The following is a 26,162-nucleotide window of genomic DNA, read 5'->3' as shown; positions in this document are numbered from 1 at the left end:
ATAACTAAGTAATTCTGATAATTGATAATGAATTGCTAATTGTATAAATTAATCCTAGCATTTTCATTTCTTCCCTAGACATTTTTTCCATACTTTTAAAAAATGTTATTCAAAATCTATCAATTTCTTGACATTTGTGGAACATTCTTACCAAGTTACTCATTGCCTTTGCTTTCTTTGAAATGTTTTTGAAAAAAAATAATCGCACCAACTGTCTCAGGGTTCAAAGGTTTAAATATTTGCTAAAGGCGTCTGAGAGCAGCAAAAGGAAAGTGATGTCACTCCAGGTTTCAAAGGGTTAAATGTGAACGTGTCCGTTTTGTATGGACTGATGGTGTTTGTAGTCATTTTTTTTCTGTGTTGGATGACTTTGCTCATTTAGCTCTTTTACTCTAAAAGACTGAAAAGCTGAACTTTTCCCTGGCGTACTGCATTCAAGTTAACTGTAGAGACACAAGTAACCTAACTTGAGTATCAAAAAGTAGGCTACTCTCAAAATAATAGATGTACAGGTAGTGTAAAGCAAGTGGATAAATTAAATATCGTGATTTTTCGCACTTTAGCGCTAGTTAACCATCTTTCTGGCCTGCCAACCAGACTTTGTAAAGGTGGAAATCATCATTTAAAAGATACACCGCTGGGTCCATTAGTAATGGTACCCCGTTTGTTGTGCAAGTGTACTTATCTCCCCCTAAACACCAAAAAAAACACTGGTCATTGCTATATAAAAACGGTTCTCACAGAGCAAAATAAGCAGTATGGTTCAGGCAGACATGCTCAATAATGGCTTCAAGTTTCGTCATTTAGACGCCGAGCAGAAGTGTCCACATGAAACAATAAACAGTTCAGTGTTGAGTTGCATTATTTACCGTGTTTAAATGTTGACTGTAGCAGGCTGACTTCCACCGTCCACCTCCAAGATACTTGATAACGACACAAAAATATTTCCAAGTAACGACGAGAAACTTAGAGCAAACAAAAGCGGTTGAAGAAATGCCTCCGGGCGTCTTCCTGAGCTGACTAATTGACAGTAGTGGGGACGCCATTCTAATTATCCCGCGTTCGCAGGTAAGTCCAAGCTTCAAAATAAGAGAACCTATAAAAATAAAAGTTAAAAAAAAATCTACTTCTCGCCATATCGTGTACATAAACTAAGGCATTTATCAAAAATGTATCAGACTCAGTTATCAAATATTGAGATCATGTGTTTGTGTGTGTGTGTGTGTGTGTGTGTGTGTGTGTGTGTGTGTGTAAACCAGTAAACATAAGTCAAGTATCAGTATGAGCACGCTGGCAGCAACTGATAAAGATATGTTATATCATTTTATTACAAGTATTTACAATACAATACAAGTATTTTTAGACATTTGCATATTTTTTTACAATGTAATAACTTTTGAAAATGTAAAGAAAATCGTTTTGTTTTTAATATTCCATTAGTTTTATTTTTTCATATGTCACATACATTAGAAAAACAAACGTAACGTGGCAAAGTAGACATTAAATTCCAACATAAGGAGGAAAACAGCCAAGGATTTTATTTTGAAAGCGCGGCTCTTTTCCTGATATGGTCACATGGTCTTTCAAGATGGCCGCGCCCTGGAGTGAAGGGGTGTCTGAGCAGAAACAGTTGTGCAAGCAGCTTTAAATGACAGTTGAGGAGCTGCAGGTCGCAAGTGACATCTCCAGAGAGACAGAGGAGCGTCTGAGAAAGCCTGACTCCTCCTGACCTCCCGACATGAGCAAGGACGGGTTCATCCTGTGAGTTCTCCTCTTGTTAGCCTAAATATACAGTATTACATTAGCATTTTGGCTGCTAGCTGAGTGACGTTATTAAAAATGCCTGTGTCATTCTTATGAAAACATTTCCTCATACAATATGAATCGAATGTAACAACACGTTCACCGATTATGACCCCATTTTCACAACAAAATAGTAATATTTTATGGACGCTAATGCTGCATATTAGCTTTAGTTGGCACAACTCCCTCTGTAATGGCGAACCCTTATTCAGAAAACCATCAGTTTAATCGTTTCTCGCTCAAATGTGAAGGTGAGCTTCCTTTGCGACATAAATTATGAGCTTTAACCAATCATTTGGATCTTCTGATAAATTCGGCATAAAGATTATTCATCAAAGAGCAACTGATTTTTTAAAAATCCCAACAGTGACATCTTTTCCTAAGTTTGTTTTGTTTGTTTACCCGAGTTATCCCAGTTAAACACACATTATTTCTATGCCATTTATGTGAAGAGTTTAAGCAGCAATGCATTATGTAAAAGTGTTGTAGTTAATGTCTATATATATATTATACATGAACATGTTCATATTTTATTAGTAATTTGTTTGGAGGAATTAGTGGTCTGTGTTTTAATTGGAAAAGCAAGATTCACAGCAAAATTTGAATTTGTCAGATTGTGATGCATTGTAACCGTTTTTCTCCAGCTGTTGGAAGACGATAAGAGGGCAGACGAGTGTTATCTGTCATCTCAGTCATTGACAGCTCTTCAGCTGGATGCTTGTATGACTGCTGCAGAAAGGGAGGAGCACGCCTGTGTGTTAGATAACAGGAGCTTGGTACCGTATTGTAACCCTCAGAATCAAGTGATCAGACACAGCCATGCAAACTACATTCTCATAAAGGGCAAAAACTTAAAATTAATTTACTAGGTATGCATCAGTTTGTTGTATGGTAAAGTTTAGTAAAATTGAGAGGAATAGTCGTAGATGAATAATAAAAATTGGACTCAATGAAAGCCATAAATGTGACTTATTGTCCGCTAGGAAAAGACTCACATTCTGGTGTGTCAGAGTTAAAATTAACACAGTACTAAATACTACAAGGAGTACATTGCTGACAAACAGATAGAAGTAAATGGTGTCAGAGCCAACCAGCTGCTTGTAGATCAGAATAGATTGTGGTGCATATTCATGTAGAAATATGGAATCTTGGAAACACTCATGTATTTTTATTTCTGTAATTTTTAATTTTCATCATTGTATTTAGTGATTTGTTTTATACTATATGTATTAGTCATTTGATTTGATGACCATAGGTGACATTGTTGTTTTAGCACTAGGTATCGTTGCTCTTGCAGGTTTTTCTTTTGCATACTTATTTGCTTCATTACTTTACACAACACAACACTTTAACACACAGCTGCACTGCAACTGGCTGTATGGGTTAGCAAATGTCTGGTGTTGCGTGGATATTGTCCCTTTCACTGCATTAGAGGGCTAGTCCTTCCTTTGTTTGATGCACAGTTGCTTAATGAGCACAAAGAGGAGACTGAACCTGTTTTTTCCTCTCCTTTTCAGCCCCAAGGACTTCCCCCAGCTCCAGAACGATACATTCCTGCGAGCAGCACGAGGAGAAGAAACTGAACATGTCCCAGTGTGGTGTATGAGACAGGCTGGAAGATACCTGCCAGGTACAGAACACACCAGTGCTTCTTCTCTCCTGATATACTGTTTTCTCTGTTAGGAGACACACTGTTGCCGACTTAAGATGATATGAACAAAGGAAGAAGCAGGCAGCAGGTGATAATTCAGCTGATCCGTTTATTAAATTCAGGGGGTTAACAGGTGTGTGTGTGTGTGTGTGTGTGTGTGTGTTCTATCTCTGCCATCAGAAAACAAAGGAACACAAACAAATAGAAAAGTCAATGTAGTATTAAAGGAAAAGTTTCTTACATGACGCACACATGGTCGCTGTACAAAAGGTCCCACAAAGGGAGGAAGGCAACATTTATAGCCTCTCATTAACTAACTGAATGCACCTTAGGGGAGGTGGAGTCCTTCCAGGCAGGTGTGTTGGGTTTATACACCCTCCCTCAGGTGTGTCATGCGATCTCTTCTGTAGATCTTTCTGGGGACTTTTAACACTCATGCTCATCAAAAGTCAAAGACTCTTTTGTGCACCATGTCTTTTTTTTCTTTTAACTTTAAATAAATGTCTGTAGGCAGTATAATTTTAGGACAAATGGCTTTTCAAACACTGAAGGCATCATGAAGACGTTAATGTTTTGTTAACTGAAATCTGCAGAGTTTCGGGAGTCCAGAGCAGGGAAGGACTTCTTTGAGACATGTCGGTCACCAGAGGCCTGCTGTGAGCTCACTCTGCAGGTAAAGCATGAAAAGTCTAATATGAAATCATATAAAAAATATGTTTTCAGATTGTTAGACAGCAGTGTTAGTCCACTTTAAATAGAATTAGATTGATGTAATTACTGAAAATTACAAAAAATGAATGATCAAACACACTTAAAATATGATCTTTATCTCATCTAATATATAGCAAGCCACCAGTGGAATAAAACCAAATGATATCTTAATGTGTGTTTATTTTTGTTTTATCTTGTCTGAAAGATCACATTTTCATCACATTTAACCAAGTTGCCATGATATATTTTTATTACTTAATTTGAGCTGAAAAGAAGCTCCAGAGTGCAAATAACCAGTGAAAATCTATTCAAAACATTCACTTTTAAGATACTTAACAATACTTAAAGTAATATTAATAATAGTACAGTAGTAATGTGATGATGGTGTATAATAAAATATCTTAAGGCCACCAATATAAGACAGAAAATAACAAACCGAAATGACTTTCATATTTAAGTTGTTTTGTTTTTTGTTGTAGTTGTTTCGTTTCATTTTTTTTCAGTGTCCTCCTTTTTTCCTCACTTTCAGCCTCTGAGGCGTTTTCCCTTCGATGCTGCCATCATCTTCTCTGACATCCTGGTTATCCCACAGGTAAGGCCATCAGGACCAGAATCGCTCAGTAGCATGTTTACTGTCATCTCTTTCTTTTATGTCTTTGGATAAGTGTATGTGGTGTTTGCAATTTAAAGGGTGTTTGCCCATGAGGAGTTTTAGCCTCTTTCAGCTCTTTGTTTTAGTTTCACAGCCCAAAAATTAGTGGACTTACTGTCATCAGGCGGACAGATACAAAAGCTGGATGTGACAATAATACTGCTCCAAGCGAATGTTAGCAAACATAACTGCTTTATTAGCCAGTAGTGTGTGATGATTGTGAATCTGTCAGCGTGTTTGGATGCTTTTCTGCCATCTAGTAGACAAATTATATCAATAGACCTTAAATAGCGTTTACGGTGTTGTTTGTGTATATAAGCAGTTAGCTTACCTGGTAATAAGGACAAAGTGGGGAAACAACATTTTCCAAGCTCTTTAACCATATAAACCAGTGTATACAACCTCAGTTTGGAAATTCAAGAAATTTAAATATTCTGGTTTGAGCTACAAGACACAAATATTTATAGATGTGAAAGCGGGTTCCGTTTGGAGAACTGAACAGTTAAAAATCACTTAAATCACCTATAAAGAGTTCCATATTTCTATCATCTATTTAAACATCTACAGGCCATGTGATAACTTTCCTCTGCCTCTCCCAGGCCATGGGTATGGATGTGCAGATGGTTGCAGGTAAAGGTCCAACATTCCCGGAGCCCCTGAAGGAGCCCGAAGACCTGCAGCGTCTGCAGGCCAAAGTGGACGTTGGCAAAGAGCTGGGCTACGTCTTCAAAGCCATCACGCTGACCAGACACAAGATAGAAGGCAAAGTGCCCCTCATAGGATTCACTGGAGCTCCGGTTAGAGATGATGCATACATTTTTAAAGATGTATAGTGAAGCATGAAAAAAGAAAAGAAATTTAAAGTGCTGTGATTCTGACTCTTCCCTCTTTGCTGCGTCCCTCCACAGTGGACGCTGATGTCCTACATGATTGAGGGTGGAGGTTCTAAGACCTTCTCCAAGTCAAAGCGTTGGCTGTACAGACACCCTGAGGCGAGTCACATGCTGCTGAGGATGCTGACTGATGTGATCGTGGAGTATCTGCTGGGCCAGGTGGCAGCTGGAGCTCAGGTTAGATCATGAGAGTTCTCATTTCTGGATACGTGTTTACAGTTTTGATTATGTCGCCCCACTGCCACGACAAATTTAACTGAAATATGGCAAAAAAATGACTAAACCAGGGTTCCTGCAGATCCTTAAAAAGGCTTTAAAGGCATTGAGTTCATTAATCTAAAAATAAGGCCTTAATTGATATGAAATTGACTTAAATTAATCTTTCAAAAGTCCTGAAAATGCTCAGACATGAGAAGTAGGATTTTATCAATCTTTGTTTCTGACATTGCGCTGTAAAATCTCAAAATATTTGGTAACATCTGTTTTTTCTGTTAAATAATTTAGTAAATTCCTTTTCTTAAACTCGTCGTGATGGAAATCCAACAGTGAAATCTCACATGCAGATTGAGAAACACAAAATCACTCAATCAATCAGAAAATTGTCCGGAAATGCCAGATTTTTCCCACTTCTCTTGATAAACCAAAAAGATATTTTAATGATAACATAACATATTCATTGTGTTTAATGTGTTCCACTCTAAAAAGGGTTGCTTTTTTTCAACATTTGTCACAGATAAGTCCAATTTTCACTGGACAGAAAAGTAATGTTTTATGTTACAATAAATATTTGGGCAAAATAAAATTGTCAATTTTGGATATTAGAGAATTGGTCTTGTACTTAATTTAAAAGTGGTATTAAAAAAAGTCAGATCCATGTTGCTTTTAGCTGCAGGAACCCTGGACTGGACATGAACTGTTAATTAAGTTTAAAGAACCTGCGAAATAAGATTCAAAACGGTCGAAGAAACAGACTCAGCATAAGGCATATTGTGTAGATTATTTTGTTGTTTTGGGACATAAATACTATTTGCTGATAGTGGCAGCCCCTACACACACACCTTATGGAAAAAACCTGCTTCTCAGTATCAGCAGAAAATGTGATTGTGGCAGCATTTTTTCCCCCCAAAAAAAGTTGAGCACAGCCTGAGAGCACAAACCTTATTATTACACAAAGTCCAGACAGTGTCATAGCAGCACAGTGCGCTGCTTTTTTAATGCACTTTTCAGTGTTTGGGGCAGCAGGGTGGCTTATGTATATATGTATTTTATCTGGACGGCTGCCTCTAGAAGTGTCAAGCATCCTCTCTGCTGCTGTGTCCTTGACCTTTGACCTTATGGCAGAGCAGTGTAAGAAAAGAGACATGATTGTTTTTAGCGATCTACAACATTTTTTGAGATTATTTATATATTCAATATTACTCGAAATTCAAAGATTAAACAAAAATACACAATCTTGCCTAGATGTATGCTAGAGCATTAATACAGCCAAAATTATGTAAAATGCTCCAGAAAATTTGATCTGCGGGTTTTAACTGTATGTGTGTGTGTGTGTGTGTGTGTGTGTGTGTGTGTGCGTGCGTGCGTGCGTGCGTGCGTGCGTGCGTGCGTGCGTGCGTGCGTGTGTGTGTTCAGGCTCTGCAGGTGTTTGAGTCCCACGCCGGCATTCTGGGTCCAGTGGAGTTTAAAGAGTTCTCTCTGCCTTACCTCCGAGACATCGCTCGCCGCGTCAAAGATAAACTAAAGGAGGATGGAAAAGACGTTCCCATGGTGAGAGACAGCTGCACACAGAAGCTTCAATGTGCTTTTTTTTTTCCAGATATATAAATATACCCAAATCCACAGCACACAACACACATTTTAGACTCTGTGTATGTTTTTTTGTTCTTTTTCCTCATATTCCTGCATGTGTTCCTCTTGACAATGTCAGTGGCTAATGATGTACACCTGCACATCATCCAAACAGCAGATGACTCGCAACTTTGTTTATTTATTTATTTATTTATTTATGTGCCGTGTCTGCTTCTCTGTGTGTTCTCTTGTTATAATTACTTTCTGTATTAGTTTCTATTCTATTCTTATCATCACTCTGTTGCTTCAGCAGCACTGTCTCCCAGGAGGGATCATTAAGGATTCAGCTGGTCTCATAGAAATAACTAAAGTGTTGCACTTTTTTGACCACAAGGTGGCAGCAGTTCACCAGAAATGGTTCATGATGATTGCTGCAGAATTTGGTTTGAAAATCAATTCTGTTTACTTTTCTGTGTGTGTGTGTGTGTGTGTGTGTGTGTGTGTGTGTGTGTGTGTGTGTGTGTGTGTGTGTGTGTGTGTGTGTTTGTTGTAGATCGTGTTTGCAAAGGATGCTCACTACGGTCTGGAGGATCTGTCTCAGTCTAATTATGAGGTGGTCGGGCTGGACTGGACCATTGACCCACGATCAGCACGGTAAAACACACACTTGTGAACAGAGCTGTTTTGGGGTTGCTTTTTTACTTTTCTGCTGATGTATCATGTAATAATTGTAGAAACAGATGTTTTAGCTTAAAATGACAACATGACACAAAAATACAAAATAAAATGACCTAAAAATCTAAAATCAAACTGCACCTCCTAATTTAGATTATCTCCTCTGCACCAGGCTATGTGTTAACCCTTTAACACCTGGATTGACATCAGTTTTCATGTGCTGCATTCGGATGCCTTTCATTAGCTTTTAAACCTCTGAAACCTAAGAAAATTGGTTTGATTTCTTTTGGAAACCATAATGGGAAACTTGGCAAGAAACTGCAAAAAAATTGTAAAGGGTGACAAGGAAATGATCTGAAAATTGGTTGGGAGGATTATAGATATTATTAAAAAAAACAAACAAAAAAAAACGGGGAAAAGGTCCGGGAAACTAAAGAAAAAGAAAAAAAGAAACAAATTAAATTTTTTTTAGTTCTTTCTTTGGGTCATTTTTCTTGGTTTTTGTTTGCTTATTTTTAGGTATTTTTCTTGCAGCTTTTTACTAATTTCTTGCTATTTTTTTAAATTTATTTATTTTTAAATATATCAAGCCAATTTGGGTTTCAAATAGTTAAATATGCAGCAGCCCAGCGGCTATGTGTGAAATGGTAATAGGAATCTGAATTTGGAGTTGGCTCCTCCAGTGGCAGTTTGTAAGATTTAAGGTGTTGAGATATCTTTGGAATGTGAGCAGCAATCAAAAGGATCAATACGCAAATCTCCTCAGTCAAAAGCAGCTACAACATCAAAACCCTCTGTCATGGTCAGACTGCTGAAGACGTCGCTCGAGGCTGAATACATCCAGTCAGTCGCCGTAATCATGAAGCACAGCGTCGTGTTTCCTGAGGAGCAGGTTGACCATTAGTGACCTCCCTCATCCCTGGTTTTTCACCGCGTGCAGGATTTAAGTCAACAAACGTCTGTGTTTCCTGCTCCGCTCATCAAATGCTTAACCTGTTGGTTAAAGGATTACTCTGTGTGTCCTGTGTTGTGTGTGTCCTGTGTTGTGTGTGTCTGTGTGTGTTCAGGGAGCGCACAGGAGGGAAGGTCAGCCTGCAGGGGAACATGGACCCCTGTGCTCTCTATGCTCCAAAGGTAAACTCCACTCCCACTTTGGTTTAAGCTTGCACATCAACACAAGCTTCACTTTTTTCTCTGTTTTTGTCTCCTTTTTTTTCTTACTATATTTCATTTTGAAAATTCAAAATACCTCCAAACATTTACAGAAACCCTCCTATCCATCCCACATGACAGCAGTGCCTTTTTAAAAAGAAACTGAAAAGATGTAACATTAAATATAAATAAAAAATATATATTAAATATAAGATATATATAAAAATAATAAAAAATAGTGTAAATGAATGAGTAAAAATGTTAAAATAATCCACATCTCTAAAGCACAACCCAGATAAAAACAGGCAGGGCATCATCTTATTGTCCCTCCTTATTCACAAACATATTACTCTGGCTGTAATACCACGGAGTGACAGCACTACACCAATCATTGGTCCATTATAAACATAATGGTGTTCTTATTTTGAAATGTTCCGCTTGTTTTTAATCTGAGATTTTTAAATCAAAGTCAGCAAATCCTCTTAAACCTTCAAACTTGTCGTAAGGTGAAGTAAGTTTCATTCACAAAAATGCCACCAAAGAGTAAGTAGTAGTGTTAAATTAAATTAAAATAAAACAAAATGTATGATTTTTAATTATGATAATAATTTAATGTAGTTCTTAAAATTTGTTTTATAATTAAATATAATGTATTGGCATTTATTCATGAATGTATTCAAATTTTGATTTAATAGTGCTACTTACTTTTCATAACTTGATAACAATATGTCAAAAAACATGCACAGCTGAGCTCTGTCATTAATGGTTTAGCGTGAGTTGTTTAATGAGGGTTCCGGGGTAGAATTTTGTATTGTTTGTCACGAAATGAATAAGGAAGGACGGAAAATAATTGATAACTTCATTGCAACTCTACAGTTTTCTCAAGTTTCAGCTGCTGCTATTTTCAGCAACAGCCATGAATCCTATTTTTATTCAGCAGTATTTTAATTCATACATTTATTACAGTGAAGTGCTGTCATTCATTCTGACAAACTTTAGTTTCCACACACTGTGGCAATTTTTAACTCTTCACCAGAACTTTCTGAAATTGTTCTTCTCTGACCCAGTTTGAGCAAAGTTTGTCTCCCACAGATACTGTTACAGACTTATGGTAAATATTCTGAAGCCGTTGGTCTAAACGTGCTGATTCGTACATTAAATCCTCTCTCCTTCTCCCTCTTCTTCCTCTTCTTCCTCTTCGTCTTTAGGAGCGCATTTCAGACATCGTAAAGAAGATGGTGGAGGGTTTCGGCACAAGGGGCTACATCGCCAACCTGGGCCACGGCCTTTACCCCGACATGGACCCGGAGAACGTGGGCGCCTTCGTGGAAGCCGTGCACCAACACTCGAAACAGATGATCAAACAAATCTGAAGATGGATGTGATTGTGTGAGAAAGTGTAACCCAAAAATGGATGATATTGATGGAAACATTTATAGTAATGCATTATTTTATTAAAAACCAAAACTTTAACAGCTTTGTGTGTTTTCAGTCGCTAAATAATCCATTCACAGATTTTCTACGAGGAAAAATAAGAAAACACTTACTTATCCTGAATATATGGCACAAAAAAAACCCATAAATTCAGTACATTCTCATGCAGGATAAACAAGACGTGGGTTTTCTGATACAAGATTTTCTGTTCATCTATAATATGTTGATCTGAGCAGGAGTGGATTATGTGTTTCCACTGGAGAGGATCACATCATTTTTGCAATTGCATGCACACTGCAAATGCATTTAAGTTGTATGGGATTTGTATTAATATTAGATCTATTCAAAAATGCTGAAAACAGCTTTGACTTGAAGATGAAAACTCTTGATATTTTTCATCCAATCAAACTTCCAATAATGTCACTGCAGCACAAACAAATACAAATGGAGACAAACCTTTCGAACCTCTTACAAACGGCTTCAATCACAACAGAGCTCCTCATCAGCACAAGTAGCCGCTTTGTCCTTGAAGTGAAAAACAACAAGGAAACAAAAGCTGGCGATTCTGCAAAAGAACTTCAGCAAGAGACACTTAACTGCAGTTCTAAAAAATCAATTTTTAAGGAAAAATGTCAGCTGTTGATCATTCCAGCAACAGTCTGACATCTTAACAGGGAACAAAATCCCCCGCTGGATCTCAGCATGAAGGGATTTATTTTTACTCCCGTAGACGGAAAGTCTTCTAAGAAATTCACATTGTACAAGAAGACGCCTTCTATGCCTTTCATTCTAATCTGTTTTTATCTTCTTTTATTTCAATAACTCACGGAGAAAAAATGTCTTATGAGGTGAATCACATGGTCGCATGTGACTGCAGTTATGTGGTAGCTGTGATAATCATGCTTTGCTTTTGAAACATACATTTATACATAAAAAACATCCTCTGTCTCTGTGTCTATAACTTGCATCACATGCCAGTATTGTCATTTCACAGCAAAATCCTACTTGTCTTAAATATGATTATTTGTACCTCAAGCCATTTAGGAATTGAAGCTCATTTTACCAAAATACTTTTAAGTCCCATTGGATGAAAGTGCCCAATACTCTCAGCTATATCTACATTAAAAACCACCACTTTCTCTGTTTTTTTTTTGTTTTTTTTTTCTGGATGGTTTCTGCACTTACTGGAGGCTGGGGCCCGGCCCAGAAAATGGGACAGAGACGTGACAGTGACTGGGGCTTTAACTGGGACAGAAGTGAGACGGTGTCCTGCCTGAAGGTGCCTGAACACGATTTTATCATCCAGTCTGAAGTCCTCGGGGACTGCTTTGTAATGAAGGTCTATATAAATAAAAAGCACAAAGTGGCTTCTGGAACAACATTAACTATTAGTTATGAGAGAGTAACTTGACTTTTTCTATACGAATAGGCTTCCAAAAGAAAAAAATATAGGAGATTACTCCACTATCAACAGCTATTTAATAAAGAGAGATATATGTGAAAACACATCTGTGATTGTAATGTTAAAAATACTTATGAAGGTAACATTTATTTTGTACCTGCCTGATTCTGGAGCATTTTCCAGTGTTGTCAACGTACCTCCCCGACCTGACCTTGTCCTAGTTTTGAGTTTGAGTTTGCAAAGTTCTGACAAAATGTTACATAATTTGCAGGCTCCTCAGACTTGGTAAAGTCCTTCAAGATTCACAGTTTTTTGCTGCTGCCACCAAACTGCTTGTTAAATCCGAGTGATAACCAACACAGATCAGTGATGAAGCGTTGTCTCTATCATGGCTGTTGGAGGCAGACTCCAAGTTAGGCTGGTTGCATTGATGTCGATGGGAAAGGCCTTCCAAAAAAGCCTTTAAAACAGTCCAAAAAGCACAATAGGAGTGCAATACTCAATTGGTGGAGTAACCCTTAAAGGAAAATGTCCACACAAAACATCTTCTCTTGTGAGGAGTCATTTCAATAACCTTCATAATGATTGCTTAAATGTAATGGCAACTATCATTCCATTAGGCTTCTAAAAAAATCGTGGTTAAAAATACCTTTCATAGCACTGTGTTGTTATTTTATTCAAATAAAATGTGTTTTGTTAGCGCTTGCTCATATCTCACGTTCATTCAGTCACTCAGTGTCATCGTAGCAGTTCTATTAAGCTGTGGTGTGTTTAGGTCACTATAGTGTTGATATATTCCATAATATGTTTTTTTTTTTTTTTTGGCCTTCCATCTACACTAAGCACCATTTCCAATTCCAACAAGCTGAACCTGTTTTGTCTTCTAGAACCTGAGCGGGAAAAAATCTTTTTGAAAACATCTGATTATTAACCTGAGCAGAATGTGTAGTCATTACTTCAAACTGTTTAGAAGCACTTTCAGGACAGACAGGGGTGTTAAACAACTCATGTCATACCATCGCCATGACAACCCCTAACAGGATGCTGAAGCAACCAATCACAAACCTCCAAGTCTTTTGTCTCAATGCGAATTTAACAATTTAGCAAATTTGGGGTGAATGCAAAGCTACATTTTGTTACACAGAATTTGGCTTAAAATGCAATGATGTGCATTATTACAGTAATCAAAACGGAAGCTCTTTACACGAGGAATCAGGAAAAAGAGATCAGTTAATCCCAAATTGTGTTTTTCTCTGTGAGGCGGCTCAGAATGTCGGATAAGCAGATTCGAGTAAATCCGGTTGTTGTTGTTGTTGTTGCTGATGTTGTTGTGAAGGGTTCCAGCAAAAATCATAACATGGTGCAACCAGCTTGGATTTCAGGGGATTCTTCGTCACCAGTCACTGGGTTTCATTATGGAGAGCATGCTTCCATCACTGAGGGTGTGGAACAATGTTGACAGTCGATGCCGATATTTTAGAGTGAAATCAGTCATTTCTCCTGCTATTTTTGAGTTCTTGCTTTGTTTTTTTGGGGGGGTAAAAATTAAGGTTATTCTTATAATTTGATTTTTTTTTTTCATTTTAATATTTTCAGTCCAAATTGCATTACATCGGATATTATCAGAAGACTGCATTAGAATCTCTCATAGTAATATATAATTTGCATCTGAAAATTTGAAAAAGCAACCAATCTTAAAAACACCATCATATTTGCAATTAATTAGTTGGTCAAATATTTTATGTTTCAAAGTGAGAAATAGACATTGATGGTGTTGGCATAAATAACAATTTAACAAAATATCATCCATCAATTTTAGTTGTTTTTAGGCTAAAATGCCATTTCAGATGCTTTCAAGTAAGTTTTGCTAATAATATTCCATATTTTTCTTCCACAAATACTATGAAAAGGCCAAAACCCACATTGTCCTATGATGCTGTGCAATTTCTCAACCCTGTCTATGGCACTCAGCCCATTTGTTTTTAATTTAAGAAGTAAATCTTTAGTAGCAAGTAACAAATATAACGTTTTTAAAAAGGCTCAGTAATTTGCTGAATTTGCATTTGCATTTGCTGGGCAGTGTAGTCTTTACAGGGGTGAATAGTGCATTTGTTAGGGACTTTTTTCTGTGGAGGATTAATACACAGCTTGTGCCTTAGTGAGTGTTGTCAGTAGTAAGATGATCTGAGGTCTCACTCCATCTTGTCAGATTCTGATGCTTGGTCAGTGGCCCTGACTAAGGCACGCTTTAGGTGACATGAGACACACTGGGCAGTGGCATCTTTTGATGCTCCAAACAACTGCTATGTTACAAAGAGTGTGAACGTCTGCACAGGTCAAGTGTCATGTTATGCAGAGCAGGTGGACCCAAATGCAGGAGACAAAAGGAACTCAAAAAAAAATTGACTCAAAATCAAAAGGAACAACAACTAAACATCACATGACCAGAGCAACAATACAACAAAGACTGAACCAAAAAACAGGACTTACATACAAACTAAACTGACGAGGGGATGAAGTGCAGCTGGTGAAGCTCAGGTGGGGAGAATGAGGTGATGAGGCAGAAGAACAGGCAGGGAGCTGTGTAGCTGAAGAAACTGAGGAGCAGGAAGGCTTAAAGAGGCTGATTTAAGACAGGTGTGACAGAAAACAGGCAGGAAACAGACAAAGGCAGGAAGTAGCACAAGACATGACACATGACGGGATACAACTTACAAAATAAATCAGGAAACAGACTGACCATGATCAATTCATGAAACAAGGAAAAAGACAAACCTAAGACCCTAAAACATAATCCAAAAAATAATAGAATATTAACAAAAGCCCAGGATTATGACACTAGGGGGAGTTTTTGGGTCAAACAAACTCTTAATTTTCACCTAGGAGCCTGTTATTTGTGTCCCGTCTGAAACCAGAAGTCATTTGAGTTAAGGTCTCTGCACACTAAGACCGTTTTTTTTTCTACAGCATTTTTTTAAAATACAAAAAATAAATAAATAAAAAGTTACACAGAGAAACCATGCATGCACATTGCATCCAATGTGTTTTACTGTTCTATTTGCAACATTGCAACTTTTTTTTCGGATGACGGACTTTAAAGAATGCATAAAAAACAGACCCAGTGTGCAAAGGCCTTTACTACATTATGTGCTGGGATGAGTAGCATACTACGCCGGTGCCAGATGTTATGTAGCCTAAGTGATGTATATCACATGACATTACATTATGTTAATAATAAACGTTTTTAGACAAACCATATTTTTTCTAGACCTAACTACATGCTTTTGTTGCCTAAATCTTTTTTTTTTCTTTTTACCTATGTTCTATGTCCATTTTTAGGAGAGACTGTATGCATTTCACAAGCAGAAACTGTATGTTTACTGTGAAGACTGAAGATTATTTTGAAAAGACACAATGCATGTAATGAGTGGTAATAGGTAAGCAGTCCTTGAGCGTCCAAACTGATGCATGATGGGTACCTGAGCGTCATAGTTTGACATGTAGGGCCAATGACCAAGTGTGGTATTTAATGAGTTACAAGTGAGAATGTGTTGAGCAGGTTGGTGTGTGTGGAATTAACTCAGTATAAACTACAGTGTGTGTGTGTGTGTGTGTGTGTGTGTGTGTGTGTGTGTGTGTGTGTCCATGGTAATGAAGGAACTTGTCACCAAGTGCAACAGTGTGGCTCATTCATGTGTATTAATAGTTTTTGGAAAACAATGGAGCTCTATGGCACAGAGGAAGCAAGAAAGAGGATCCATCAAGTTTTGGATACACACAAAGCTAATCATTTATTTGTTGCTCATTGTTGATTTTGTTCTTTTCATGTGATTTATTAACAATAAGAAGCATTTTGAATATTACCAGCCTTACAACCACTGAAAAAGTTCAAGATAAAGGTTAGCCGAGCTGTTCCACCACAGCTGAATCTTGCAGATCCTTTATTGATTTGCCCGCTGAACACTTCAGTGGTAGAGCAAAATGAAATGCTGAACTCAAGCCTCCAAATAATTAAGACTGGGCAAAAGCAAGTGGGCTTTTGTGGTATTAATAAATACAAAAATACAGCGTGCTCAAAGCAGCTGAATTAATGTTGCTGATGATGGGAAAAGCAATTCCTCCTTCAAATGAAAGCGGGCTTTCATTCATCTCTGTCCTTTGTGTTGTTGTAGTACCATAAACACGGACACACACATCTCCCGCCCACACACACACACACACACACACACACACACACACACACACACACACACAAAGGCTTTTGTTGTGGCCCCCCTATTGCGTAAATAGCGGAGACAAATGAACAAAAATCACCGCTGATTGTCGACAGGTAGACTGAAGAGGCTGGGGCTGTGTGTCAGTGGGCCATCTGGGAACAAAGTGACAGGTTGTGTGTGTGTGTGTGTGTGTGTGTGTGTGTGTGTGTGTGTGTGTGTGAAAGAGAGAGAGAGAGAGAGAGAGAGAGAGAGAGAGAGGTTGAAACAATGAATCTATGCTCTTTAGAAATGGAGATCAATTTCCACATGGTTGCTTTAAAGGCTTTTGCAGGAGAATAATATATAAGTGTGTGTGTGTGTTTGTTTGTCTGCTTGTGTACGTGTGTGTGTGTGTGTGTGTGTGTGTGTGTGTGTGTACCGGCTTGAGTCAGTTCATAGTGTGTACTTGTGTGTATTTGTGCCTGTGTGTACATCCGGGCTTTTATGTGCTTATTTTGTGCACAGAGATTGAACAGGTGGATGTGCAGTTGTGTGTGTGTGTGTGTGTGTTTGAAGGAGGTCCAGACTCCATCTCTCAGCAAATCAGCAGGCCTGAAAATCCAATCTGCCTGGAGAGACAGCAGGCTGTACATCATCTGCCATGGATGGACACTATCAGCGCTTTATCAGTGACCGCCCCTCAAACACACACGCGCACACACACACACACACACAGACCCAAACTTTATCTATCAATGACCACATGCATGAATGAACACACACATCCACACACACACACACACACACACACACACACACACACACACACACACACACACACACACACACACATGCGCACACACACATCCACACACACACACACACACACACACACACACACACACACACACACACATGCGCACACACACACACACCACACACACACACACACACACACACACACACACACACACAAGCTGCTGTGACAGAGACTGATAGGCATTATTACCATAGCGTTTATGGAGGGAGGAGCTGAAACTCTGGCTTTAGTCTAAAGACCTTGAGATGCTTCACACTAATACAGATGCTGACAGCTGTTCCTCTCTGCTAATAACTTCCTATCCCACCATGGTCAGCCTCTTGATGTGGACCCACATGCCTGCACAAGGTAACACCTTGTACTGTATGTCTCGTTTATTACGTCACCTCGAGTTCTCATGTACAAAAATTTCATTGCGTCTACGGGCTTTGTAAATGATTTTAAAAAGATCCATGTTCCAATACTGATGAAAATTTGTAAGATTTTTTAAAATAACACTGTTAGCCTGCAGGGTGTGGTAACATCTGAACATGACACATGGATCTGTAAGGAGGCTCCACACAGATGTAACTGGTCCCCCTTTTATACCAACATGGAACAGATTCGACTCCGGTTCCTGCACCTAATTTTGAACCATTTGGAGCATTTCCAGCGACAAATAAATTGTTTGAACCCAACAAGTTGGTTTTTCTACCTGGAACCAAAAAATCTAAGATTTTTCTGGACGTGAAACGCAAACTGTGATGTCATTAATGGTCTTTATATTGAAGAATGGTTGGCTTTCATTGCCACTAGTTGTCTGACGTCCGTTTGTTGTGTCCTGACCTTTAAGCAAAAATGCCTCTGCATATTCAGAGCTTGTGGTCCATCCATGGTGGACTGTGCCAAAGTGTCTCAATCGAGTATAAACAAAGCTTAAGCAAGGTAACCCAGATGCTTCTCTCCCCAAGCCACTTCCTCCAAATCTTCCTGGGAGATCCTGCACAATTCCAAAACTATCTAGTATAACTAGACAAGGAGTTCTGTCAAAGTTTTCCTGGTGTCTTCAGGCACAGTACTGAGTGTGGATCACCTGTTTTTTCTGCAGTGCACAGAGCCCGACACACAATCACTGTAGCTACGCATATAACTAGATGAAGAAAATAGAACAGAATTATAAAAATACTTGCGGGGTTAACACACATATGATGCAAGTAAAACATAAGGCATCATGTGGCCTGTATAGACAGCTGGATTGATTACGAGAGAGATAGAGAGAGAGAGAGAGAGAGAGAGAGAGAGAGAGAGAGAGAGAGAGAGAGATTGGGGGCCGCAGTGCAAAGTGAGGAGAAAAAGACTAAGCATATAGCAATCACTTCTCCATCTATCTATCTGTCTGGATAATTAATATAAATCTGCTCATTTACCATCAGCCAATCAATCTAGATTTCCACACATACACACACACATACACGCAGTGTCACAGGCACACTTAGCTCTTCTTGATGGCCTGATTGTCTGCTTATATGGCTCTGCAGAAATCTCTAATGAATGAGAATGAAGCCGAGGAGGAGGGATAGAAGAAAAATATTCTGATTAGAGACAAATGAGTGAAAGATTGATGGAACTCTATCAGCCTCCGCGTACTTCATTTATCACTAATACCGGGTGGCTGGACGGGTGAAAATACAGGATTCTGGCACACCAGCTGGCGTAGACTTCTTTGCAAAATCTTTTTTTTCCATGAGTTGTGTGAAAGAGAGAGACACTGACAGTTTCAGAGTGTTGGACATCAAATCACTAATGAGATATTAGTAATTGAGCACATATACAGGTGCTGAACATTTCACTGAATACTGTCATGGTGTGGCTCAAACGGCCACAACAACAAGGGAGACGGAGATATTTTTAAAATCAAATTAAACCAAATTAGAGATTAACTTCCTATTTACAAGTCAAGTGGTGTCAGTGACCTCCAGAGGCTGTAATAATTATGACCGGGGAAAGAGGAAGTCAGGTAGTATAAAGAGCGACAGCCTGCTGACCCTAACCCAAACCAAGGAGACAGCTATCATATGTATGTCACGTAGTTACGTACATATAAGTGCGATTGGAACGTATATATATGTAACGTACGTAATACATGTATCATACTTATATATATATAAATATATAACCATATATGTATATATATATATATATAAACCTATGTATGTTATATATGTGTATATATATATATATATATATACCCATATATATATATATATATATATATATATATATATATATATAAATAATTATTGCACATTGCACACGTTTTTGCAGGATAATTTTTATCAGGGATCATTACTAAAGATTTACAGTGCACTCATGTTTAGATTTATCTCCAAATGAAGTGGTTTTAGAATATGTGGCTGGTCTGATTGTGTTTTCAGATTTCAGCAATGGCTTTTAGATGTACAGTGTTATTATACACACAAAACAATGATTCCAAAACCTATGGAATAAGAACCAAGTTCTATCTGAGCCCTCAACTCTGCAAAGTAAGGCGAGTCACAATTGCACCATTGTTTTCATCATGTTTCTTCCTCTCAAACTTCTTTTTTAGAGGTTACTTCATTCCCAGGACCCCAGCAATTGACATAGAGAGTAGAATGTGATTTTTAGCAATAGGAATGATGAGAAAAACTACAAAAACAAAGAGATACTCAACTTGCAGTATTACCAAAATTAGCTTTTAATATGTGGAGCATTTTAATACTGTAGCTGTTTAGGTTAGAGCTAATTGTATGTACTTCATATAGGTTTGGGTTGTTTTATCCATCACAATGTGTATTGTGTGTGAAACTCATTCAAAAAGGTAGTAGAACTGTCAAATAAATGTAGCAGGGTTGATGCTTTTTATTCTTACTTTGAATTCTTTTTCCCTGAATTCCATTTCCCTGAATCATGTCCGCAACTGCTTGTACCAAATAATATCGTAAAAGTCAAGATGGTTCATCCCTGCAGCAAAATCTGGGGACCAGAAGGTCCCCAGAAGTACCCTACACAGTACACTGACTAGCCAAAAAAAAAAAAAATCGACTGCTCCACTTCAAGCAGTCTCAGTCAACTCAGGGGTCTCCAACTGATGATTTGTATCTCTGACTTTAAAGTGGCAGCCTTAGTAACTACATTAGTTGAGTCAATGTCCTAAGTAACCTTCCACCAATGTTTGGATGTTCCAAACCCAAACCACCATAATGCCTCCACATATTTAAAAAAGTAGTCCATGTAACGTGTTTCACACTTTATTCATAGAAAAGCACTGAGATTCCAACACAAATCAATATAAAATGGTAGTAGCGTTACATAAATAGTAATAAATTCTCGCTTTATAGACAGTAGCTCAAGAAGTTGCACAAAAAAAATTACAAATTAAAAAAAAACAAATGTTGATGATAAGCTATCATACTTCTGTGGCAACAAATACTGGAAATACCTTTTCATAATCAGTAGCACAAAGAGGCAACAAACACTTTCAATTTTCCCTTAAGTTAGAAAGAATCCAAAACAAAAACATATGGGGAAACAGTAGGTGAACTAGATCTCTACCAGCAAATAGTACTCTCCTACCAAAGAAAGGGAAACAATAAGAACTGGCTGATACTGTTAACACAGACTGAAAAACAGGGATCAAGTTAAAGCGAGGAACTTTTTATGTTGTAATGCTGTCAGTTAACGCATCGCATAAAGGCAACTGGACGCAGCTTCCAAGTTTAGTTCACGGAGAGCTGGTCACTGACAAATAATGCATTAGTCCTCCGTCTGTGAGAGCGGGTGAGGCAAACTGTAAATTAGATAAAGAAAGAATGGTGATGAGAAAGAAGAGGTGAAAGGAGTTGAGAAAGCAATTTGAAAAAAAACAAACAAGTAACAACAAGGAACGAACACAAGGTCATCCACAGGCTGCCTCCTTTGTTCACACAGTTGCTGTTTCTGACTCTGACATTTTGTGTATTGTTCTGTCTCACTTGTGGCGCCGCCACACGACACCTCTGAGAAGACACTAAAGGCTTGAGTCCTGATTAAATAAAACCAACAAAGAAGTAAAGCAAATATAAACTTTGTACATTGATCGGTCACAAAGGCATTTTCCACCATTATTTTTTTCTCCTCTAAATGTTGCAGCGTATGCAGGCTGGCTACTGCGCATTGTCCAAATACAAGCATGCTGGGTCTTGTCTTTGTCCCCCCCCCCCCCAACTCCTCTCTTTAATAGTGGTTCAGTCCACTGAGTCTCTTCTTCCGTACTTTTTTAGGGGGCGTCTTTAAGAGGTGACAAGACCAGTCGAAGTGGTTCTGCATAGTCAGGTTTAGTTTACAAATGAATGCCTTCCTCATTTTCCTCAACTCTGAATAACATGCTTCCTTTTGGAAAACTTTTTTTTGTCTTTGCAAATTAAACAAAAAAATGTAAAGAAATACAAATAATAATAGTTATAGCAAAAACAAACTGAAAGAAATGTACACAGGAGCACCTGAGAAATGCCTTGAAGTCTTACAAAAAAACGCTTCCCGTCCAAAACAATTCAAGTACACCCCCGCCAAAAAAAAACCAACATAAAAATAAAGTAAAAACAAACACATAACATACTTATCATAAATAATTATAACTTTACAATTTTCTGAATTGACACTTTAATATTTACAATATCTTAAATGCTTAATGCTACTACTTTTTGTTTTGTTTCTTTAAGTGATGTCCCTGAGAACTGAGTTTAGCCTCTCTTTTCTTTCTTTTGCTCAGTTTTCTTCTTTTTTTTCTTCCCATTCTTCTATCTGCGTTTCTTCAGATTTAAAAGGCCCAGAGTTGTGACTGACTACCTGGGTATAGTGGGTGAAGGTAGCTCTCATGGAATGTAAAAGCAGACAAGAAAATGTTCCTCCATTCAAAAACCCTTTTCTTTTTTTACTCTCCTGCCATCGACAGGCCGACTAACTCGCTGTGTTCTGTTTGTGTGTGTCTGCGATTCCTACGCAGTCATACAAAGTTACGAAACAATCAATAAATAAATGCTGAAGCAGGCAGGAACGTACTGAAGAGGTATTTGTGTGAAGTGCTTGTACGATTTAGTCCGACCGGTAAAGATTCTTGCTGTACTGTATACTGCCATTAACAACAACACTTTGCCACTGGGTAACAGAAGGGAGCATGGACGTCCCTCATATAGAACAAATAACTTATTGTGCCAAGGCATGTGGTCTCAAATATGTACGATTAAATCATCAAGTCATAAAACATACAGTATCTGTTGTGTTTCTTTAACCCTTTGAGAAAGACAAGGACACTCGTCTTCACAGTCCACAATGATCACAACCAGTAGCATTCACAGGTGAGTGGCTTTAGTAACTAGAGACTCTTTTCCATCACAAGACCAGAGAACTGGAGGATTTAAAATTAAAATTCAGGATGCTTAAGGATCTTTGCTTTAGCCATGATGGGGGCTAATATGAATACTGCAATTAATGTGAGTTTTATTGTTTAGGTATTATTATTTTTTATGTCTAGGTTTATCCAAGCAATACCTAAACCAAAGTTAACTGATTTTGGGGGCCATGGAATGGGCTAAGAATACTACTACGACATACTGTTACCTAATTAAGTTCCTATGGCTGATATATTAGCAAACGTTTGCTAATTTACACATTTAGCAGAGAGAGCAATGTTAGTATTCCATTCACTTATGTGACCTCTGTTTTGGTCCCCACTGACTTTTTAGCAGCTCAATCTTACTATCTTTGTTTTAGTTCATCCAAACAATACTTTAACCACTCCATACCTGATCTGGGGTCAGTGGAACAACCTTAGGACACAACATTGACATGTTATCACCTCAGAAAGTTGATATGGCTAATGTGTAAGAAAAAGTTGCAAATGTACACATGTAGCACAGGTGGAGCAACATTAACATTGTTTTGGAGTCATGTTTATGGCTAACTAACAAATGTAAGTCCAATATTTACTCTCTTTTTAGCTCAGTTTTGGTCTACACTGATGTTAGCAACCAAATGCTACACTATGTCCACCGGCTAGCTGCTAACTTTCTCTGTCTATAGTGTTTGGTGCTAGACAGCTGGTGTACGGTTGGTTAGCTTTTTTTCCTGACAACAGCTAGCTGCTGTGGTTTGGGAAAATTAGCACAGCAAGTATATTTTTGGCAAGAAAAAGTTGAAGCAATTACCCAAAAAACTTAGAGTAGAGGGGAACAGCAGAGTTGGGTGATTATTGTCTGTGGGTTTGTTACTATGAGCGGCCTTTTCGCATGACACATACAAATATTGACTGGTGCAGATTTGTCAGTGGCATAAGCCCAACTCTCCTATAAATTCATTAAAAAATGGCAGGCTTTCAGCGGTAGATATACAAGGCAGAGCCTCTACCTTGTTATCAGTCTAAGACTTAACTTAATTGTTCAGCACTTGCTTTCTAATCTTGCTGCAATGGTAATTTTAGATAATTCTGGCTAATAAATTGAAACAGTGCTTGTTTGGCCAATCGGCAAAGGTAAGTATTGCACAAGTCAACCCGAGAACTCATAACAATTGGTATAAAGTACTATCTGGGCTGCTGGGGCTCTAGGGGTAGGAACTACGACCAAAAGAACCAAAATTGGAACCAGATTTCTGCTTTTATAATGAGGCTTTGGCTCTACGAAGTTGAAAAGTTCCAGGAAACAAAATAACAAACTTACAAAAATTCCTCAGCTCTGGCAAAAGTTCTTGAGATGGAAAAGGGACTAAAGCTACGGGCAGAGTTAACAACTAACAGTCACTGGAATCAACAAGGTCCCAATATGTTCCAAAGCTTCCAAACACAATACACAAAGGTGAAATTAATGCCGCTAGGTGATAAAATATGAAGCGCAGACTTGACTTATATTGCTTATTGACTAAATCTTGATCTAGCGAGTGAAAGGTGACCACTGGAGTCTTATAGATTTTAAAGTTTTGGCCACAATTAGCTGTACAGCAGTGCAGTGGTAGCTCTAAAGATGGGAATACTGTGACCCCACCGTTCATCACAGTTGTGTATTGTCACTGTTAATAAGCTTATAGGAGGACATACGAGATATACTGTATATATATATATATGTGCACGTGGAGCCTGGACTACTCTACCTTAGCGAGAACAGCCTGAATAATGTCACTCTCAGGCTTCTGTATTGGAAAACATGCACTCTGTGAAGCAACATGGTTCTTCCTCTGAAGATATTCTTTAGGAAAAGCACTGACCAGCAGGTGTAGAGGGTAGGAGCTAGTCTAGAGTGGCTTTAGTCAAGTTTATAAACCACACATGTGTAGTTCTGTATTGTGCCCTCTCTACTCTACGATGCCCTGAATGAAACAAGAGGCCATTTCTGATAGAGAAGTTAAAGCTGACAAATAATACAGTCGAGGTATGACAGTAACACTATGTGTGTTTTTGACCTCAGCAGGTTTTTTTTCTTTCTTTTGGAATGACGTGTTCCTTCCACTTTGAAAACCACTTCCTCTTCTTCTTCTTCTTAACCCCAGCTGAAAGCGTCTTCTGGCTCAAAGTACCCCATCCAACGAAATCTTTTGGTTTTTAAATCGTCATGTGCCACAGAAAAACAAAAGTTCCTTTTGTTTCTTTCATCACAATCTTTTGACTTTTTCATACTAGATTTAACATTAGTTGGAGGGGGAAAATGCTTTGTTTTTGTTTCTTTGACATTTCAAGCCGTTTCCCCCTTTTGCAGTCTCAATGAAGTAGAGCAATGTACTGCGAACACTTCCTGGTTCACATTCAAGAAACAAAACAACAAAACAGGACAAAAACTTAAGACTTAGTCAACAAATGGCTCAACATAAAAAGTAAAAATACAAAGAATCCAAAAAACCTTAAATAGAAACAAATAAGTTTAAACTACTTCCCAAGAAGAGGGTCCCTGTGAGGGAGGGGTAAGGTCAGCCGAAGCGCTCTCTGACCAACATCATCAGTTTTTTCTTGCCCTTGTAGATCTGTTTCAGGTTGTCTATGAACTGGGCAAACTGAATGTGGCCGTCCTGTGCCAGCAGGAAAGTCTCCCGTGCTTTGCTCAGGAACTCTATGAACTCCCCGTAGTGCCGCGGACTGATGTGCGTCAGTCGAGAGTGCGTGGTGTTGATGTACGCTGAGATTGTGGCGTCTAAGAGCTGCCGCAATGGCGCCTTGTCTGTTGACATCAGCTTCCCAGAGTTCCTTCTACCGGGAATGCCGGCGAGACCTGGCGCCGTCATGGTGCACCGCCGCAGGATATCGGACAGCACCGTGGCGCAGTGCACGCTCTTCACCACCAGGGGGATAATGGCTGCAAGCTCATTTTTACCCAGGGAGTGACTGAGCGCGCAGGCCCAGAGCACGTCATTAATGGCTGGGTGTGTGTCCTGGTTGTAAGCCAGGTTAAGGTGGGTCATGGCGAGGGAGGCCAACTTGAAGGACCGCAGAGGGTATCCTCTGTGTTCCATGTACCTCGCGATGGTAAACAGCTGGGAGTAAGTCATACCCGTGGATGCTGCGTCGATCACGATCTGGTAGGCCGTCTCAAAGGCGATGTGGTCCTTCTCGCAGAGCGTCAGAGCCGACAGGGCGCAGTTCTGGGGGTCCTTCATGGCGCACTGCAGCGCCAGGGTCCTGGCACAGCTGGCCAGCTCCTCGCGCTGGGGGTAGTCGAGGCTGAGGCGCAGGATGGTGTTGTGGGACATGACGGTGGCCGCGACGATGCTGGTGGCCTCGGTTGGTGTGAAGAGTGTGTACCAGCTCTGTAAGATGCTCACCAATGCCCGCAGACCTGAAGAAGAGGAGAGAAAAAAAAGACAAGATTCATTATTTATTGCGGTCAGAATGTCATATGTCGTATTATATGATACTGGTATGATTTTTCTCTTTTAAGGACTCTTGGATGATTGTTTTGTAAGATTTTTTCCAAGACAAGGGAGGAGAGGAGAGAAAAATAGAGAGGG

The 26,162-nt window shown here is 38.8% G+C and overlaps 2 protein-coding genes across 2 annotated transcripts in view; one reads left to right on the top strand and one right to left on the bottom strand.

Moving 5' to 3' along the window:
• The first annotated feature begins 1,592 nt into the window (after positions 1–1,592).
• On the top strand, positions 1,593–10,798 carry urod (uroporphyrinogen decarboxylase). The gene is made up of 10 exons (XM_042498068.1): positions 1,593–1,761; positions 3,321–3,433; positions 4,048–4,127; positions 4,695–4,757; positions 5,417–5,614; positions 5,726–5,887; positions 7,343–7,477; positions 8,052–8,152; positions 9,241–9,307; positions 10,534–10,798. The coding sequence occupies exons 1-10, from the start codon at positions 1,739–1,741 to the stop codon at positions 10,696–10,698; spliced, it is 1,107 nt and encodes a 368-aa protein (XP_042354002.1). The 5' UTR covers positions 1,593–1,738; the 3' UTR covers positions 10,699–10,798.
• A 9,632-nt stretch (positions 10,799–20,430) lies between these two features.
• Positions 20,431–26,162, bottom strand: part of zswim5 (zinc finger, SWIM-type containing 5) — a 76,226-nt gene continuing 70,494 nt past the window's right edge. Inside the window, exon 16 of the mRNA XM_042497273.1 lies at positions 20,431–25,990. Coding sequence (XP_042353207.1) covers positions 25,128–25,990 — 863 coding nt within the window. The 3' untranslated portion in view covers positions 20,431–25,127. The remainder of the gene's footprint in view (positions 25,991–26,162) is intronic.

Source organism: Plectropomus leopardus, chromosome 12, assembly GCF_008729295.1.
Source record: "Plectropomus leopardus isolate mb chromosome 12, YSFRI_Pleo_2.0, whole genome shotgun sequence".
Taxonomy (NCBI): Eukaryota; Metazoa; Chordata; class Actinopteri; order Perciformes; family Serranidae; genus Plectropomus; species Plectropomus leopardus.
Note: the sequence above shows the minus strand (reverse complement) of the source record. Positions and strands in the feature narration are given on the sequence as shown.

Excerpts from the sequence above, each read along its gene's own strand:
- urod (XM_042498068.1), top strand. The coding sequence starts at position 1,739 with ATGAGCAAGGACGGGTTCATCCT. Across the intron at positions 4,758-5,416 it reads ACATCCTGGTTATCCCACAG|GCCATGGGTATGGATGTGCA; the intron begins GTAAGGCCATCA and ends TGCCTCTCCCAG. Across the intron at positions 8,153-9,240 it reads ATTGACCCACGATCAGCACG|GGAGCGCACAGGAGGGAAGG; the intron begins GTAAAACACACA and ends GTGTGTGTTCAG.